At 37.4% G+C, this 20,927-nt stretch overlaps 1 protein-coding gene across 1 annotated transcript in view; it reads left to right on the top strand.

The window, feature by feature from the left end:
* LOC113407040 (vacuolar protein sorting-associated protein 41 homolog) overlaps positions 1-20,927 on the top strand; it is a 141,655-nt gene that overhangs the window by 18,320 nt on the left and 102,408 nt on the right. Inside the window, exons 3-4 of the mRNA XM_026654127.1 lie at positions 4,862-4,969; positions 7,886-7,963. Of these exons, the coding sequence (XP_026509912.1) occupies positions 4,862-4,969; positions 7,886-7,963 (186 nt within the window). The remainder of the gene's footprint in view (positions 1-4,861; positions 4,970-7,885; positions 7,964-20,927) is intronic.

Here is a 20,927-nt window from a genome sequence, read left to right as displayed (position 1 = left end):
AACAAGTGGGGAGAATAATTGGAGGTGGTAATTCTCCATTGGCTTCACTTGGAATCTTGGTGCAGCTCCTAAAGTAGTATTGCGAGAAGTGTAGCACAAATCCTGTCAATAAAACACCCAGCTAGCTCAAATTTCTTTTCTCTGTGGTACAGTGATCACTATTTTAAAAGTCCAAAACTTCTCTACAGATGTCTTCTTTTTGGTTTTAATAGGATTGCAATGCCTAACTCTTCCTTCATATTCTTTAAGCATTAATTAATCAAATGTTCTGTATGAAATCATCTTTTGGTTGACTCCTATCTAGCTTGAAACATGGCATTTTACTGAAGTTTCTCATTCACATGTTGTGAAATCGGAAGTTATCTGAAAGATAGTCTGGTGAGAGTTGGTTGTGAGAAATTACTTTTTCCTGGTCTGGGGTGCCCTGCTAAAAAGTGTGTATCGCAGCAAAGCCTTTCAGTAAGTAACTTTAAGCATGTGCATTGTCACATTGTAGTCACTTCAGTGAGCTGAGTTGTGTGCTTAGTAATGCATGTGTTTAAATGCATTGCTGGATCAGGGCCTAGAACTGTAAGGGCCACTGTATTAGTTGGGATCCATTAGAAGCTATGCACCAAAGACAAAGGATGTTGATTAAGTTTATTTCCATGAAAGGCTTTATTTGCAACATACTAGGTAGGCTTTGAAACTCATAATGACAAATTATGCAGGAAGGATGGCACTTCATTGTCAGTGTCCATAACACAATTAGAGTATCCATAACCAGTAGAGCATATAGTCCATGTGACAGACTATCCTGTGGGCAAACCCTATGCTGCAGGAATGAATATACACTAATGTAGTAACTCAAGAAACTGCCCACAGATTCTCTCGAGACCATCTTTGTAAGGTCCTTATGTCAGTTTTCACTGTATATTGGGTTCTACTGCAGTCCTTCTTGTAGACAAAGCTGGGAAAGACTGATTCAGAATATCTCAAGAGAGTTAGGTTATGAACCTAGTGTTGAGAAATCCGAGTGATGTCTTCCTTTAACTAAACTGGACTTTTTAAGAATTACTGCCACCTTTTTAGCTCTCTGTAGTTTATTATATTGTTTGGCTCTTGAAGAGTTGGTAGTCCACTATATACAGACAGATTTGAAGAATGGAAAGAGGAGCATCTTCTCATTTCACTTAAGGAGCTCCATATTAACAAAGGATATAGCTCTAAACAGAAGTTCTTTTGATCTTATTAGTTAATTGTGTTAGTTTTGTGTATGGCTTTCAGTAGGAAATATTCAAAGGTAACTGGAAAAGATCTTTATAGCATATACTGGGTGTTTTCATTCTCGGAATTAGAAAATCTATAAGGGAAACGGAACAGCAGAAAAACCAATGGAAAATAATTTTTAAAATGGTGTTCCCTGTGGTTTACAAATTGGTAATTAGTTAAACTGTAGCATGGCTGTTCCAGCTTTTTTTGTCTGTCTTCAACCAAGATTTAAATATCTCATTTGCAGAGAGCTTCAAAAATTTTCTTCTATATAGTACATTTTTTTTTTTTTTTTACCTTCTAACTTTGGATATTTTCAAGTGCTGTTTGAATAATACTAAACAAATATATTTGACAAAAAATTCAAAACTCTGTAAGTGTTATGAAGCATTAGTTCTCTGGGTAACAAAAATATGAAAAACATTTTAAGCTACAGTACAAGTAACAGTAATATAAAATTTATTTGCAAATGTTTGAGAGTCCTAGGATGATTTAAAGGACTTGTCTTTTAATTAAAAGTGCCATACACTTAGTAAAAATCCATGTTAGTTGAGAAATTGATTTTTTTTTTTTTTTTTTGTAAAGCTGAGTTTTCTTGTATGGGGTAAATGTCACTCTGTTCATATCTTAGCTTTGCTGCAAGTCAGGACTTGTACTATTCCACCAGGTTGTCATAGAAACGCAGCTAACTGTCATCTCAACTCAGGCTGCTGATGGTTTTATTTGTAGGTTTGCAGGATTATTAAAATTTAACAAAAATTATTGATTTGCTTTTTATTAATGCTGGCTTGTGTTTACCTTAGAAGTTCAGGCTGCATAAAAGCTTTTCCTGATAAGAAAATATTTGTAAGATGTTAAGCTCAAGTACATTAAATGTGTTTGACATTTTCTCTCTCATTTAGAATGTGATAGTCTGTGGCAATAGAGTAAACTTGTATTTTTTTACAAATCATTTTTCATTTCCTTTTTTTACAGTGAGGCAAAAATTTCTCAAATTCACCTTTTGCCTGACTTTTACTTTACATAAAAGATACCTGTCAGAAAAGCATGAAGTGGGTACATCATTGTGGCTAATATTTGAAGTTTTCATTTTATATACATTTTCTTGAAACCTGGCAGAATGCTTCAGTACACTGAGTTTTGAAAGTGTATATATATTTTTATATGCATGTGCAGGAAAAATTATTTAGTTTCCACTCATAAATAAGACAGGCAAAACTTATTTACAGTAACAGTCTCTAACGGCCCGTGGGTGAATGCTTTTATGCAAAATACTCGAGAGACTAGAATTAACTTTTCACATTGGTTGCACATATGATGTCCAGACTTCAGCAACATGTGGAATCTTATTACAAAGACTATTTGCCTAGAATTGAATTTTTACTTCACATATATATGTCAGGATGCACAGATCACTGATGCATTTCAAGTGTAGTCTTTGTAACGCTGTAAGAAATACAGTAATGTATTAATTGTTGTAAAATATATAAATAAAAAGCACTACTTTTTCATGCTTTTTACAATTTTCATCTGTTAAGGATTTGGAAGCACTGGTAACTTAGCTGACTTTTATATACAGCACTCTAATTTGACATTGTCATTCTGACTGGTAACAACTTTGTTCAATGTTGGATTTACTGAATAAAATTGTTTCTTGCTGGACATTTTGACATTTCACTTCAGACAACTATGTCATGGTTGTTGACATCCCTATATTAATTCCTTTTGTATGCAGCCATAAAACTCTTGAACAAATTTTAAAAGAACCTTTTATTCTAGCATGTATTCAGTAAGTTGGTGGTATGAAATATTGAATTTCTATCATAGTTTCATATTTTTATTATGTTTTCTGGAAAAGAACATATATCATGATAACATGGGAGATAATAGTTTAAACAGTCTCAGTAGTTTAGTATTTTAAGTAATCATATTGGCTTTTAATATAGCAAAAGACTAGTTTGTTTTTACTTGATGAAAGGCTTAAAAACCCAATAGTATTTCATTTTTGTTTCTCATTGGGAGTTATATAGCCTTTATACTCATTAGACATGAAAAAACAGCACATCTATAGCACCCTTTGTCTGAGGCTCTCATTATGCTTTATGAATATTAATTGAACCTCCTATGCCCCTTTTTGAAGTCAGTATTAGAATCATTTCACCCATCAGTGGGGTGGAACACCGGGGCTGTTTTAACAGTGCACTGCAATGATACACATCAATTGTAGGACAGAAAGTGAAAAAGAATACTATATCCAGTATATATACACTAAACTCTTAGGCTAGGTCTACACTACAGCGGGGGGTCGACCTAAGATACGCCACTTCAGCTACGTGAATAGCGTAGCTGAAGTGGCGTATTTTAGGTCGACTTACCTGGCTGTGAGGACGGCGGCAAGTCGACCGCTGCCGCGCCGCCGTCGACTCCGCTACCGCCTCTTGCTGCGGTGGATTTCCGGAGTCGACGGTAGAGCCATCAGGGATAGATTTTTATCGCGTCTTCACTAGATGCGGTAAGTCGATCCCCGATAGACCGATTGCTACCCGCCGGATCGGCGGGTAGTGAAGACGTAGCCTTACTTTTGATAGTGGTGTTCTCATTCTAATTGAGAATAGGAGGATGTCATTGTAGATATACTACTTCATAGTAAGGATGCTTTGGAACATATAGTATCAAATGAAGCTATTAAATATAAAATGTATCCATTTGAAATATATATATACTGCAGTAGGGCATTTTGGTATAAACACCCAAATTCTGTATTGAACCTTGAGCATTCATTTATAGAAGGTACACAACTAGATTGACTGTTTGTTTTGATCAGCTATCTCTCTCTCTCTCTCTCATATCTAACCATTCACTTTGTGTCACTTTTATGTGCCTTTCCTCAGTCCTGAATGCTGATTGGATGACTACATAGTTTGTTTAAAGGGTAACAACAGGGTAGGTTTGAAATCCTAGAAACGTGCTAGATCAGTTTATCCATATGAAGGTTACTGTGTCCAGATCTTTTTCTCGAACAATTTTGCAGCAACATTTCTACTTTTTGTTTGTTTGAACATAAAACCCATTGACACGTCTTATACAGGTAACACATTTCTAGTAGATATTTTTATTTTTATTCACAGCATTTTGTGTCTGTCCTTCCTACCGAGGTGCAGCATCTTGTAAAGGTCTTCAAGTTTCTTGTAATGTGCATGCTTCAGCTCGGAGCTAAAAGTGGCTACAGCTGCATACTTTTTTGTTGTTGTTGTTATCACCAACTTTGCCATATCCATACTTTATTTTTTTCTTAATTGGGAATGAGTAACATTATTTAACAAAGTACCCATGTACATTTTTCCTGCTTGTTACAAATCAACTAAGTGCCTCTTACAGTTTAACTGTATCAATTTACTTATTTACAGTATTGTATTTAGTTGCACCCAGAACTCTGGTACCAGTAATTGGAATGTTAAGTATAGTGGCTGTTGTTGAGAGATCATAGAGAACCATTTATGGCTGTTGCTGTGTGATAGTATTTGGGGAGTCTCTGAGTATTTGATATTTAAATTAAACTTAAAAAAGCCCTCTTTTTCCCCTCCCTCTTCCCCAACTCTTAATAACATAGGAAGATGAGAGTGAAGAAGAACCCAAGCTGAAGTATGAAAGGCTTTCTAATGGAGTGACTGAAATTCTCCAAAAGGATGCAGCCAGTTGCATGACCGTGCATGAAAAGGTACCTTTTTCCTTTTTTTGGGTGGGGATATGAACTAACTGTTTGCTTGTTTTTAAAATATCTGTCTGTTTATATGTTATCTTTATCAAAAAAGTTAGAGATTTTGGTTAAGGAACTGACAAATCTGAAGATCGTCTCAGCTAAGTACAGTGCAGGCTGAGCTGACTTAATAGTAACCTCTTGTTGGACACTGCTTCTCTCCTCTCCCCTCCCCCCCCCCAGGGGGTAAGAGGTAAGAATTCCATATTTTGTAAGGTGGAATGTTTATATGAGCTACTGTGAGATTTAGTTCTAATTAAAAAACTTATCATGGGCTAGGATCAAGATGCAGTCCCAACTTTATCAAGTAAAGAACTCAGCATCTTTTGAATCATTCCAAACAAACTCAATCCTGCCAGGGGCTGATTTCGTGGGAGAGGGTATTCATCTGTGGAAGACAACTGAGATTTTGTTAATAAAACAGGAAAGTAATTAAAATACATTTATTCCTGATTCTTTACAAGCAAACTAGGCTCAGTACACTCAGACCAGGTGATGCGACTCAAAACCTGTACTAACATTAGTCTAAAAGACGCAGGAGCAAAAGACCACTGAAGATAGAAGGGCTTGCATTGATGGGAATAAAAGTACAGTTTTGTGAGAAGATGGAGTGGCAACTTCAGCTATGATTTTTGTAACTCTGTGTCCATCAATTAAACAATTTTTTTCTTTTTCTGAATTTACTTGCTTTTAATATTAAATTATAAAATATTAAAGACAAGGTGTTGTACATTTGAAAGTATATGACTTTAATGACTCCTATCAAAAAGGTGTTATAATATATTAAAAAATGTAATATATACAGTTGTATTTTTTTTTTTTATTTATAATTTTCTGGCAGACCATAATGGCTGCAAAGCAGCTACCATTGGGGTGTCTGTGATATGTTGTTTTGTTATACATTCAAGATTAAGACTTGTGCTGAGTGTTTCTTTATTCAGAATACTGGCGCAGCTGCTCAAGAGGCACTTTTTAGGGTAGTGAAAGTTCATGTTTAAAATTTGTTAAATTTTAAATTTAACTGTATGAACGAAAAACGGAGAGTCTCTCTTTTAAACATTAAAGACTTAAAATCAAACAGATGTTTTGAAAATTGGAAAGAAACTCCTCCTAGTCTGGGATCTTTTTCAGTCTTAAGTGAATTTTTAAACCCAACTGATTAAATAGAATTTTATATATGGAAATTTCCAGAATACCAACCTTAACTATAGGGTCACAAAGAGTGACACTACAGTAAGGCTGTTTTAAGTATCCAAACACTCTTAGATTTCTAGCAAACTAGATACACTATTTATGAGGAGGATCAATATTATTAGAAGCTAGGGGATTAGTCTTTTGGGAATTGGTCTGTTACAACAGAGAGCCTAAAAGCAAAGGTAGAGTGTAAGCTTTTTTTTTTTTTTTTTTTTTTTTTCTGGGGGCGGAGGGGCGTTAAGGAAAACCATACAAAAGAGTTGGCATAAATGAAATTATAGTCCTATTATACACGTACTTCTGATTAGAACAATTTGACTTTGTTGGGAGTCCCAAATTCTGGCTTATATAGTCAGACTAATTTCTCCCCGGAATTATTTTTTCTTTCAATGCTATAGCATCATATTTTCACCAGGCTCTCTGTCTGCACTGGATGACTAATCGTCCTGGCACCTGGTGCATTCAAGCAGGCCTGTGCAGTGGAATAGTCATACCTAGTTATGTCTGCACACCTGATGTTTTATTAACCAGTATTGATTTTTTTACCCGGGGGACTTTTTTCTTCCTGAAAAAAGGCAACCTTGCAGGAGTGAAAGGCATTGCAGGGGATGAATTTCTAATGAACCCCTTCTTTCCCTTTTTTTTGACTCCTCTTTAATGTAGCTTCATATTTTAAGTGCCTGAACTGAAATTTCATTTTAAGCAATTCCATTTTGATAAATCCTTTTAAACCTTGACTTTCTGTAAGGTTATTTTTTAAAGATTGTGCTGCTTGACTGACACGCTTAGTAGTGCTTGTAAATTTGAGCATTTCATTATTGGTTGCAATGAAGCATGCTCACATGCAGAGAAATACAGAGAATTTAGGAGCCTAGGCCATTTGAGTAATGCTAAATAGAAAAAAAAAAAAGAAAAACCATCTGTCATATATCAAGTAGTAGTGAAGTTTCTGCTGGTTTGTTTAGGGTTAGTTCACACAGTTCAACTAACTGTGGGTCTCCTGGAATCATTTGCCTTTTTACATCTATCAGATAAATGTGTTGTTCTGTTATGTGTATTTGTTGAGAAATAATTTGTCATAATTAGACTATCATAGTATAAAATGGCGGGTGAATGCATGCATCATTAAATGTCAAAATATCACAGTGTCAAAGAAAATAAAGAATCAGGATAATATTAAGTAGATCTTTAAATAGCTTTCCATGTTATGGTATTCTGTGTAATAAGGGCCTAAGAGTTGGCTTTTCAAATATTCAAAAAGCTTTGTTTTTGAATATTTATTGTATTGGCAAAGAAGAATTAAAAGTAAATAGCTTCTTAATAATTTCCATAGCTTTATTTTCAAGCATGTGTTACCCTTGCTTTCACGCTGCATTTTTAATTTGCTGCCACAGTCCATCAGGCAATATGTACAGAGTGCAGACATACCATTAGTTGTCAGTAGATGAGGGTTCCCATGACTCATTCTGACAGCTAACTTGCACGATCACAATAATATGGGCTTCAAGCCCTGTTTTATTCTTTAGGTGCATCCAAAATAAGCTTCGTCCATAGAATAATGTCTTTTAGGTTGCTGTTAAAAAATTAATCTACTGAATATCCTGGAGTTCTTTACCTGGTGGGATTTTTTTAAAGTTGGAATGTATTTATTTAATCAGTCTCTTTCTCTTTTTCTTATCACAGTTTTTGGCACTCGGCACACATTATGGCAAGGTTTATTTACTTGATGTCCAGGGAAACATCACCCAAAAGGTTGACATTGTAAGTAAAACATAATTTAGAAAAAATGTATTGCGATGCAAAATATTATGATGTACCAATTAGTAAATGAGGTTATTGCTCTCAATACACCTGAAATTTTAAAAATACATTTCAAAAACTCCTCCTGATATAAGAAGATGAATATGAAACATGGAAAAAGACACTATAGCACATTGTCTTATGTGGACACATCTCAGATTGCATGTAGGATGTGTTCATCATTACTACAGAAAAGGAAATACATATTTGTGATTGTAATTAACGATAATCATCTACCTCCTCTAGAGGCTCTTGACTTCCTTAAGGTATTAGCCGACTTATTAGCCGACTATTGTTGATTGTTAGTATGTGTGCTATCATCTTATCAAGATGCCAAAAGTAATTGAAAATTGATTGATTGCCTTGCTAGTTCAGTTTATCTACTGCAAATATATAAAGCTAATATTTTATGTGAATGTTTTGAAGCTTAGACTCTTAAGGGATGGTATTGATTGAAGGAGAAGAGGCAGACTTTTTTTTTTTTTATTATTGTTGTTCCTGGAATCATTGAGGATGAATGAAATGTTGAATTTAAAGCTGTGTTCTAAGGTATTAAATGCACGTTTTTAAAGTATGGAGGGTTTGAGTGTGTTACTTTCTTTTTGCTTTTTTTTATTTTAGTAAAGTTTTTTTTTTCTAGCATTGTCACAAATTCCAATGGGCAGACATCACTTTTTCAAAAGCAGCGTCAGCTCTTGTCAAAGTATCTATCACAAGATGTCGACATGTTTGCAAAATAGAACACATGTTCTGAAGCTAACACAGCTAGCTGCACATGAAAGGTGAAAGGTTATATTTTTATATTTGAACAATCTAATTACACAATTGTTTCCAAAAAAATAAAAACCACCAAAAAAAAAAAATCTCCTAGGAACAGCCTTTGAAGGAAATTTTATATATTATAGTGGTCAGATTGACAGTGACCTTACTTGAGATTAGTGAAAGTCAAGTTAACTGTGTGTGCTCCATCAGCCCGACAGGGTAGATGCTGACTGCATTTAATAGATTCATAGATTCCAAGGCCAGAAGGGGGACCATTGTGATCATCTAATCTGACCTCCTTTATGACACAAGCCATAGAACTTCCCCAAAATACTTTCAAGGGAAGAAGGGCTTTGCCTGGCTCCCTTCCATGTTCTGATTACTTTACACAGGTGCTATTTGCCAAAGACACACACTTGTAATTTTAATCCAATCTGATTTATTTGAGGCAAATGAGAATTTTATCTAAATCCCAATTTCTTCATTTCTAAGCTATGCATTAATGGACTGATCCAAAGTCTATTAAAATCAGTTAGTGTCTTTCCCCTAGATTCAGGGTTGAAATGCATCTGCCTGAAAGTTCTATTTACCCCACAGGTGGACTCTGTGTGTTATATGCCTGAAACGCTTCCTCTTGTTGCAAGTCTCCTCTTCCTCCCAGTCCTACAACTAGTGATCACTAATGCCCCAATCCTAAAAGGTGATCCACATGCCTGCGCAAAGCCCCGTTGATTTCAGTAGGGTGCACTGCATGGGCATAAGGGCTCATCTGCAGAGATCCCAGGCAGAGTTAGAACCTAAGAATAAGATGGATGCCCTACCAGGAAATAGAGGCAAATAAAAACCCAGTCCCTCAAAGCGTGTGTGTGTGTGTGTATGTTTGCTTTATAACACAGAATGCTAGCAACAGCTACTGTTTTATGTTATAGTAAAATTAAGGTAGGTTACTTAAGCATTTCTATTCTAAAATCCCTTTTTCACTTGCTTATAACTCTCCTAAAATTTTATTATTCCAGGTTGAAATTTTCCAGGTCTATCTTTAATATTTTTTCAACTTTGTTCAGCAGCTGTAATGCGTCAGTAGTTTAGAATAGAAAGCTGAAGTTAAGCAAGGTTTAGGAAGAAGAGGTGCCTTTTAAGATTCTGTTTAAAATTGTTTTTGATATGACAGAGTTATGTGGGTTCTAAATTGTAGTGTAATATAATGTATCTGATTAATCACCAGGCATTCTAAAGCAAAGAGGGCTGCATGTGTGTGAACTGTCGCAGCTCTGAAGTACCCTTCCCAAGCTTAGTGTACAATCCCTTGAGTGCTGTTTCCCAAGATGGAGAGCTGCAGCTACTGAGGCAGTTTGTCATCATTGATGTGCCTCTTTCCATGCCAAAAACTACCATCCAGCCTAAACTGTGTTTGAAGTCGCTAGATTACAGAATAGAGAGACATAACCATCAGATGGGGAAGGAGCAGGACAGCCTTCCTTCCCCTTTCTTTTTCCCTTTGTCTACCATTTTGCCCTCCACAGGGTTGTGAAGAGAAAAAATCTTTTCAGGAAGGAGAGAGTCACACAGTAACCCCCAATCATACCCTTCAAAGGCCTAAGATTTTTTTTAAATGCTGTGCAGTAAGGAGAGCTAGTTAACCTTGGCTCTTGCTGGGTTCTGTCTCCTAGGAGTAAATAGGCTGAAGGCCTGTTATAATGAATGGTGGAATTTATTATTTGAAGAAAAGGATTGTTCAGGTAAGTAGGAGAAGGTTTCTCATGAAAGAAATGTTACTTCAGATTGTTGCAATCTTGGAATCATTTGCAGCCCTGGCAAATTAAGAACTTCAAGACTAAACTTTCGCACATCTTTTTAAAAAGTTGATGTTTTTTAAGCATAGCTTCAGCTTTCTCCTTTTAGTATAGTTAAAAGGACACCAACAACTCAGTCTGTCTGTTTAAAAGAAATGAATTAAGTAATTTCAGGTACTACCCGTGCCCCTGAGTGTGTCTGCCATTTTTGTGGTTTTACAGCCATGTTTTACTGTATCTTAAAAATATTCTTCTCTTTTCCTGTCACTATGTGAAAGACCTACACAAACAGGGAAAACTGATTATCAGGAGAGACTGTGAAAATTACCATAGACAAAATATTGTCAAATGCAAAACATAAATTGGGTAAAAAGTAAAACAAACAAACAAAACCTCACCCACCTTGTGTTTCTAGATTAAAGCAAATTTTTTTTTAATTGGACCAACTTCTGTTGGTGAGAGAGACAAGAGATTACACATTACTCTCATTTATAGTAATCTTAGGAGTTGATGGTAATGATAGTAGGTAAAGATATTTCAGACAGAGACTTGACTATATTGCTTTAGGACCAAAAAAACCGCCGACCTCTGCCCTTTAACTAAGCTAACCACTATTAGGAAAACTCATTGCTGGATTGAAAGAGGAAAAAATAGTCTAGAGGATGTTGTCACTTAGACTCCTCTGAAAACTGACAGGTAACTTATGTGATTGTTATGCAAAATAAATGAGAAGTTTCCTCACAGTTTGCTCTTGGTACTCTCCATTTTTCTCCTTTCTCTCCTTCCCAACCTCAGGAACGTATACATATGGGAGTCTATAATATCTACATTACACTTTTTTTCTGTTTCATAATGATTAACATTGATTTTGATTCAAAACGTGAGGCTGATTTTGGAAGACTGGACTCTTGCAGTATAGTTTCTTCTGTTTGTTTAGCTTTGTCAAACTTGCAAGAGATGTGGAAAGTACCTTTGCAGAATCTCTACTGACTAATATTGATTATGTGCTTTCTATTGAAAACTGAAGTAATTCAGTACCTTCCTAATACTTCGTAAATTAAAACCAGGCAGCTCTAGAAAGTAGCTGGGCTCTTTGCATTCTTCCTTTATGCTTTATTTTATTTTATTTTTTTTTAACATCTAGGGCTCTTGATTCTGTAAGGTGCTGAGTGGGGAAGAAACTTTCCCTCAGGGCAGGTTATCCCATAAGCCATGAATGTTGGCTCCGATTCTGTGGAGACTTAAACATGTAATGTACTTTATGCTCTGGGAGTAATCCCATGGAAGTCAATGGGAATACTTTACAGCGTGTAATTTTTAAGCATGTGCTTAATAGTTTTTGCAGGATTAGGGCTGGAGTCTTCTACACCATCTTCCTGAAGCATCTGGTACTGCCCACTGTTGGTGATGGGATACCTGAGGTGAACCAGTGGTCTATTCAAGTTTGCAATTCCTGTGTTCTCAGAAAAATGAGTAGAAGGAATCCACTAGGCCCCAACAGGTTTGGAGGCCTTCAGGCAGGGGGGATTATAGGAGACGTGTTTTCTTGGTTTAGGCCCTGCATTTTGGTGATCTTGTAAATACTATGCTAATATCCTGGTACAGATCTCCTCACCTAGGATGCCTTTGCTCTCACCAGCATGGCTGTTTTTGTTGGTGACAAGCACTTAAGATTAACTGATATGCATCCTCAAATCACTTGCATTTGACAAACTGGTGTTCTTTTGTATTAAGGTTCAGTGCATTGAGTGATATGAAATGTGTCAACTACTTCGAAAATTATGACTAAAAGGCCAAAAAAAACCCAAAACACCCCTGATAACTCCACTGACAAAGGATTGTGCAGAAGTGATTTACAGCGTGTTAATTCCAAATGCCTCCACATCTTTGTTTTGGTCTTAGGCTGTCTACAATTGATTAATATAATTATTGCCTCAACTGACATCTTGTGGATTAAGGACTTGTAGCTATGAGGAAAGCTGTGCAAACATTTAGTTAAATAACAAATCAAAAACGTTTTGGGGGCAAAAATAAATGCCCTCTTTCCCAGGTGTTTTAATAAACATCATGTTTAAAACAAATATGGTAACTAGTCTTGGCTTGTGCCAATGAAGTCCTGTGCTTAGCCTATATTTCCCCCTCTGAGCCACTTTATAAGTAGGGTTGGTTTTTAATATTTAATGTTCAAAGGTGATGCATGATTGCAGAAAACAAATTTAAATAATGTTTTAAGGCAGTCTTTTGGTAGGAAGAATTGAAATCTTTTTAGCATGTAACATTTCTGAGACCATCAAGACTGGAGGAATTTTTTAAAAATCATGAAATATTTAAGAGACACCCCTTTTGTTGTAGAATTTTATAAATTTTGTTAAAAAAATGTTATAAATTTTCACATCCCTTCCAGGCTGGGGCTTTTTATATATAATATATATGATTTACTGTATATACTCGTTCATAAGCCGAATATTTTTGGTAAAAAAGTGACACATCAAAGAGCGGGGGTCGGCTTATAAACGGGTCTACACCAAAATTTGATGATTTTAAACTCTATGGAATCATTGAATTGAATATCTAATACAGGGATCGGCAACCCTTGGCATGTGGCCCGCCAGGGTAAGCACCCTGGCAGGCCGGGCCGGTGTGTTTACCTGCCGCGTCTGCAGGTTCGGCTGATCATGGCTCCCACTGGCTGCGGTTCGCCGCTCCAGGCAAATGGGGCAGCAGGAAGTGACGGCCAGTACATCCCTCGGCCCACGCCGCTTCCCGCTGCCCCCATTGGCCTGGAGCCGCGATCAGCCGAACTTGCGGACGCGGCAGGTGAGCAAACTGGCCCGGCCCGCCAGGGTGCTTACCCTGGCGGGCTGCGTGCCAAAGGTTGCCGATCCCTGATCTAATACTTTGTGGTTTTGTGTACTTGGAGCGTCTTCAGGCATGGAGCCCCTCAGCTCCCCGTGGCCGCGGTTTGCCGTTCCCAGCCAATGGGAGCTACGGGAAGTGGCGGTTCTCATTGGCTGGGAACGGCGAACTGCAGCCACAGGGAGCTGAGGGGCTCCATGCCTGAAGATGCTCCAAGTAAACAAAACATCCCGACCCGCCAGTGGCTTACCCTGACGGGCCAGGAGCCAAAGTTTGCCAACCCCTGAAATATAGGGTCGGCTTATGAAAGGGTCATACAGTTTTTGCTATTTTTATCTATCCATTGGGGGGTCAGCTTATAAAGGAACGGGCTAATGAACGAGTATATACGTAATTATTTTTAGGTCACCTCTATAAGACATCATATATATGATGTCTTGACCTAACAATATTTTTTATTTAATCAGGGTGGCAGAACAAAAAAGTAAACAGGTTGTCTCTTGCAATATTGAAAATTCAAAGGTGATTTTGTTTTAGTTCTAGAATAGTTGCACTTAGTCCTGCTAAAGTTTCAGCATCTCCTGGCCAATAGCTGGTTGTTCTCCTTGCTTCAAAAGATGTCAGATGTCCTGCCAACATACCTGATGTCTCAGTAGGTTGTGAACAAATGCTGCCAAGGCTTTTGAGGATAACCTGAGGCTTTAGTTGTCTTGACGCAGCTTTGAAAGAACTTCCTATCAACAGAGAACCCAACTTCAGCAATGAAACAGCAGTGTTTGCTGTGTTCTAGATGCAGTTGCTAGGGATGAAATAGAACCCAACCAATGGCTGAAGGGACATAATGCAGCATTCTTCTCTGAGTAAGATAACTTTTAACATTTGATTGTATAATCATAGAATCGTAGGACTGGAAGGGACCTTGAGAGGTCATCTAGTCTAGTCCCCTGCACCATGGCAAGGCTAAGTATTATCTAGACCATTCCTGACAGGTGTTTGTCTAACCTGCTCTTAAAAATCTCCATTGATGGTGATTCCACAACCTCCCTAGGCAATTTATTCCAGTGCTTAACCACCCTGACAGGAAGTTTTTCCTAATGTCCAACCTAAACTGCCCTTGCTGCAATTTAATTTAAGGCCATTGCTTCTTGTCCTATCCTCAGAAGTTAAGGAATAAAAATTGTTCTCCATCCTCCTTCTAACAACCTTTTATGTACTTGAAAACTGTTATGTTCCCTCTCAGTCCTCTCTTCTCCGGACTAAACAATCCCAATTTTTTCAGTTTTCCCTCATAGGTCATGTTTTCTAGACCTTTAATCATTTTTTTGCTCTTCTCTGGACTTTCTCCACATTTGTCCTGAAACGTGGCATGCAGAACTGGGCATAGTACTCTTGTTTGCACCTAATCAGCACAGAGTAGAGCGGAAGAGCTAATACAGCCCAGAATTATGTTTGCTTTTTTTGCAACAGTGTTACATTGTTGACTCATATTTAGTTTGTGATCCACTGTGATCCCCAGATCCCTTTCTGCAGTACTCTTTCCTAGGCAGTCATTTCCCAGGAAGATATTACTCTGAATGGAACTTTTGTATTGTTTTAGTTTTAAACTCACAGAGTGTCACTTGTTTTGATAAACTACTTAAAATTCTCTGTTCATTACTTTATCATTTTAGTTGGCATTGTCAGGCTGTGAAAGAAGATTTAGTGGTGAAATGAAATGAAACAAAAGAACAGAATTTAAGGTAAAGACCAATTAGCTGGAAAACCTGTCTTTTGCACAGGGCCCACCAGAATTTCCTGGCTACTTTGCAATGCATGGCAGTGTAGATGTGGATGTATGCTTAATCTGTCCTTCCAAAAAAGAGGGTGATCTGCCTTTTATTTTTTAAGGAAAATTAATACAAGTATTGTATTTAAACAAGATTACAGTTGTGACATAAGCTAATTGCCCTTCCAGGACTCAACTTTATTTCCTCTCTAATGTGAATTAAGGGCAAGCATCTGGCTCACGCTGAGTTTTCTATTTTCTTATTCCTCAGACATCACAGCTTTAAGTCCCTATCCTGCTCCCATTTAAAGCGGTGGGAAAACTCTTAGAGATTTGAGTGATTTAGGATTGGCCCTTAATGTAGGAGATGTTCTTGTTGGATTTTAAAGAAAATGTTTTTGGACTTTAAGACTATTAATTATATGATAACTAGGGCACCTGAATAGTATAGAACATCTATTTAAAACACTTCTGTAGTGACTTCAGATCATTCAAGTTTGCTAAAAACCTAGGAGTGACTTATATACCTTTTTATGAGTATAGGTTTTTCCCAGTGCTATAAAGAGATAGGGAAAGATCATATTTTGTTCTTATTGGTATTATTGGTATTAGTTATGACCCAGGACCCCGTTGGGCTAGGGGCTGTACAAATACAGAACAAAAAGATGGTCTCTGGCCCAAATTTGGACATTTTATTGCTGGTGAACTGGAATATTTTCAAGTGGTCTGGGGAGCTGTTGAAATTTTTCAGTTTTCAAGCGATTCTTCCTGATAGTTTTGGCCCACTGCAGAACCCTTCTAGGGCAGAAGTCATGACCACCCTGCCCTTTTTCATATTACTAGATAGGAGGGGGATCTTGGCTGGATGAGGCAGAACAACTGACAGCCACTGGACTGTTCTAGGGTTTAAAGAGGTTCTTTTGACCAATGAAGGTAAAAACAAAAAAGCCCTTATGGGTATTCTGCATATCATCTTCATGTAATTCACACGTACTTTTGGAATAAATGTTGGAAGTAGGAGAAGCAAAAAGATTAGACTGATATGGGGGTGGTTGCAGGCTACGGGAAGTATTTATTATGGATGTAAAAATCTTATGTCCAAATAAAGGAGATAGATAAACTGCACCAATACAAAAGAAGTTGGAACCTTGGCATCAGAGAGGGTTCCCCCCCCCACCCATAATCTCATCATCATCCTTTATTTATTTATCAATTAATTAATTAATAGGAGCCAAATCAGGGGAGGGTATGTGCTATAGTTGCTGCAGACAAGGTTTTAAATTAGAATTGGTAGAAGAACTGTTCCTTGAGAGTATCTCCGACCTAAAGTGTGGTCCACAATGTAAGAAAGTGTCGGAACCACAGTTTTATGGCATTTGTAATTTGAAGTCAAAGTGCAGTATTCCTATACTAGTATGGATTAAAACAAAGAGCCTTATAAGGAAGCCAAATTACAATCAGCAGGATTCTTTAGGTTTTTTTAATGTAACTTGACTGACACAGTAAACTCTGTGTTCTTTTTATTATTATTGCTGTTATATGCTTAGTTTCTAGTAGTTCATAAATTTAAGTAAAACAACAAAAAGTAAAGTGCATCTTTTGTTCAAATACATAGCTTGCAATAATTTTACTGTTTAGTGTATAAAGATGTCAAATAGTGTCATCTGGGTTTTTTGCCAGCTATTAAAACGTCTAGTAGTGTGCCTACATTCATCTCTTAAATACTATTGGCCATCATCTGTCAACTTTTTTGTGGTGGTAGCAAAAATCTCAACAATCATAAGTAGTAGCATATGTTTTACAGGTTAAATTAATCCAAGTCAGATTGTGAAGTCTGTCTGTTCACCCATTGATTCCATTCTACCATATTTTCCTCCTTTTATAGTTTTAACATCCTTCTCACAATGTCTGTCTATACAGACTGCACACCTTCTCCTAAGACTAAATTGCCTTTCTACAACTATTTGGTTACTGCTCAAATGCACATCACCCCGTCCTTCTCCTGACACAGTGTCACCTTCCTGGAGCTCCAATTTTACTGAGTCCTGACTTTTCTACTGGGTCAGTTTCTTGTATTGGTTGTATAGCAGTTGAACTCTCTTTGCCATTTCTTGATCCAAAGGCTCTGTATTAGATCTAGCTACCATACAGCTCAATGTGGTTGAATAGGACTGTCAGGGGAACTTGCTAATGCCACTTCTTAATGAGCTGGCAGCTCCCACTCAGCTCTTGATGACTTTGGTCTTCTGCTTGGTAGTGTAGAGGGAGCTCTGGGTGGTGGTGGTGGAAAATGTATTAAATCTAGTTTCATTTTAAGGATTACCCCAGAAATACAGTTAATTCTCATATTATGAAAGAATGCTAAATTGTAAGTAGATTATAGATACTATCTTTAATATAGGTTTGTTAAGCACATAGTAACTCAAAAAATGTTAAATCCAATAGAAGACTTTACTACGGTTCTACTAAGTAAATTTACATATTTCCTTTTCAGCCTCTTGAACTTTCATTTCCTTAGAACAAAAATAACAATGTCAGGTTGTACACAAAGCACAATAGCCATCAGACCTATTTGTTAGTACTCTTTTCTTTTATCACCATCCAGGTTCACTGCAAATGTTCCCTGGATTTATGCTGCATCCTGTGACACTTTAAAAACACTTTACTTAACTTTTAGTTATTAAAATTATAGGCAGTTTTTTGCCAAAGACAACATTTTTTTTCAATGATAGGAGAAAATTAAGTTTGAAATTATAAATATTATAATTTTTTGAAGAAACTTACTCAAAGAATATTTATACTTTATTTTGCCTTTTCTTTCCGTTTTGATTTTAGAGGGAAAAGTATTTCCCGAGGGTACTAGTCTAGCTTTTTAAAATCCCCTTTATTTAAAGTAAATACTACAAATAACAAACTGTTTTTTTTGAGGTAAAAAATAACTATGAATGTATCTTTTCATTCCCGTCTCCTTATGCTTTCCAAATAAGCTTAGTTCCTAAAAATATAAGCTGCTAATAGGTTGCTGTACATCTATCATTTGTTAATATTTGAGAGAACACCACTTCCCACCATAACTCCTTTTAGGAATTTAAGAATTGACTGGCAAAATGCATTTGTTTAATGAGTGACCATCTCCTCTCCCCACTCCTGTTTGAACCCCCATGCACCTCCCCTGCCTGAGCTCCTTCTGTGTGCTGCTGGACCCCTGGGCCAGTGGAATGGTCCAGCTACAGTGTTTGCTGCAGTAGGAGTTCAGCAGTGTTAGGACTCACACAGTGCTGTCTTTTAGCAAAGAGAATACTTATTACATAGATGCGCGTTTTCTAAATCCTAACAACCTTTAAAAGCATAGGGAGGATTTGGACAGGATTGGTTCTTAAGAAGCTAGTATATTGCTGATTTCCAGAACTGTTTTCTTTTTGTTAAACTGCATCTTATATCGGAGACAGCCATTTTCCTGCCTAGATAAGGCAGGGTCCTATGTGCCTAGTCAGAATTATTCAGAGTTTTGGCATTAATAAAATATTATTTGCATTAGGAACTGTTTTTCTAGTTAGAAAGTAAAAAATCAACTGAATCCTTCCTGGAGGACAATGCTTGTTATCTAAGGTGACATTAATGATGGGGCTGAAGCCCTTTGTTGCCATTTAAAAAAAAGGCTGTTCTTTTAATAATAAAAATGACATAACACAATGAAAAAAACATGAAGGAAAAACTAAAATTTTATTCCCATAGGGGGTAAGGTATTGTTGATCTAATACAGTTTGTGGGGATGCAAAGTTCCATGAGAGGGTAAGGGTCACGATGGGACACTTGCCTGACAATAAATCATGGCCTTATGTAAGGCCTCCTGGTGGTTATATAAGACATGGCCTTATGTAAGGCCCCCTAGTGGTTATACAAGATAAGGCCTTATGTAAGGCCCCCTAGTGGTTATATAAGATGAAGCCTTATGTAAGGCCCCCTGGTGGTTATATAAGATGAGGCCTTATGTAAGGCCCCCTGGTGGTTATATAAGATGAGGCCTTATGTAAGGAAGAATTGAACCAATCAGTGTGGGGCTATACATGTGATAAATACATGATTCTCCTTCTTGTCCAATCGGTAGATGTGTAATTATAGCCTAATTGTGTTATGTAATGTTAAGAAAGACTATAAAAGAAAGCTTGTAATAAAGAGTCAGCTTGGTTCAGCTTGCAACCACATTGGTCGTGTGCTTTATCCTCCCGACGTGATCCCCACAAATGGTGACCCCGACGTGATTCCCCATGGAACCCCACAACAGTTTCCCTTCTGGAAGGTGACTTATTTATTTAAAAAGACATGACAGGGTATATAGTTGTTTTTTATTGTAGCCCCAATAGAATGCTAAACTCAAACAATTCAGATTGTTCTTAGGTGTTAATGCCCTGCACATGACTTGTATAGCAACAATAGTTACTTTCAAGTTAGTCCTTGACTGTGGCATTCAGGAGGAGGCTAGTCTCTCCCACCCTTGTGCTCCACAGGGAAATAAAGAGGAGAGAAAAGTTTTGGAACTCCGTTATCTTCGCATTTCACTACTCAGAAATGCAATCCTTTGTCTCGAAACTACAGACCAGCTGGTATGGGTTACTAAAAGTAAGCAGGCATTGTATGACACTGGAGTTTTGAAGATAGAAAAATAGATGATACATATGTGGGGTGGGGAAGGGGGAAATAAATGGAGAATGAGTTTTTGTGGTTTGTCAATGCTAAATAAAGTATAGTGGAGATCTTTTCCCTACTATGCCTGATATTGAAATAGATGCATATGTATGTAAATGCATTGGAGAAATTGTTTGGGATCAATTCAGCTTTACATTTAGTTTTCTCTGTCACAGTTAAGATACTGCATATGGTATGCCACATAAAGTAGGCTACAGTGCGCTTTATGATTCAGAGTCTCTTCTCATGTGAGCGCTCTCTCATTCTTCACCACCTTTTTGGTTTGCATATGCAGCTTAGGATCCTTCTGAGAATGAGAAATGTGGGTTGATCATCACTTAGGATCTCTCTGCCAGACATGGTCTGTGTTTTTCGGATATGACTGCAAACCAAAGGAAACTCCAGAATTGGCCCTCTGGCTACCAAACAATGTAGAATTCCTATGGACTCAACAAGCAGGAAGCTTGAAATTTGTTTTCACATGTATCCTTTTAGTGCTCATTTGTGCAAATATCTAACTGCCAATAACTGAAAATATACATGGGAAATTGCATTTTATTTGTAGCCAGTGACCTGAGCTTCAGGTTGTATTGCCCCAATGCTTGGATATTTTTTATTTTGAAATACATCAGGAGGATTTCTATTTATTTTCCTTTCAGGTAAGAGAGAGTCCTCATTTCTGTATAGTAGATCTGCTTCTGCCTGATCCAGTACTTATGACTCTCGTTGACTTCTGTGACCGTTGGAGCAGGCTCATAATCTACAATTCACCTTTAGAAAATGACTTACACAGATAGTCCTCCTTAAATCTATCCTCCTATATTTTAAGGTTACATTAGAGATTTGTTTCTTTTTCTTTGCTGGGTCTCAAAACTTCCTGTTGGTCAAGGTCTTGAAGCCCTCTGTGTAGTTGGCAATGTCGGTGCAACACTGCACCCAGGGCCGGCTCTGGCTTTTTCGCCGCCCCAGGCGAAAAAGCCTCCGGCGGCCGGAGCCCCGGGGGGAGGGCAGCGAGCCCCGGCCAGGGGGAGGGCGTGGGGGGGAGGGCGGCCGGAGCCCTGGG

Source organism: Terrapene carolina, unplaced genomic scaffold, assembly GCF_002925995.2.
Source record: "Terrapene carolina triunguis isolate 2854851 unplaced genomic scaffold, T_m_triunguis-2.0 Scaffold182, whole genome shotgun sequence".
Lineage (NCBI taxonomy): Eukaryota > Metazoa > Chordata > Testudines > Emydidae > Terrapene > Terrapene triunguis.
This window is presented reverse-complemented; position numbering and strand designations above follow the sequence as displayed.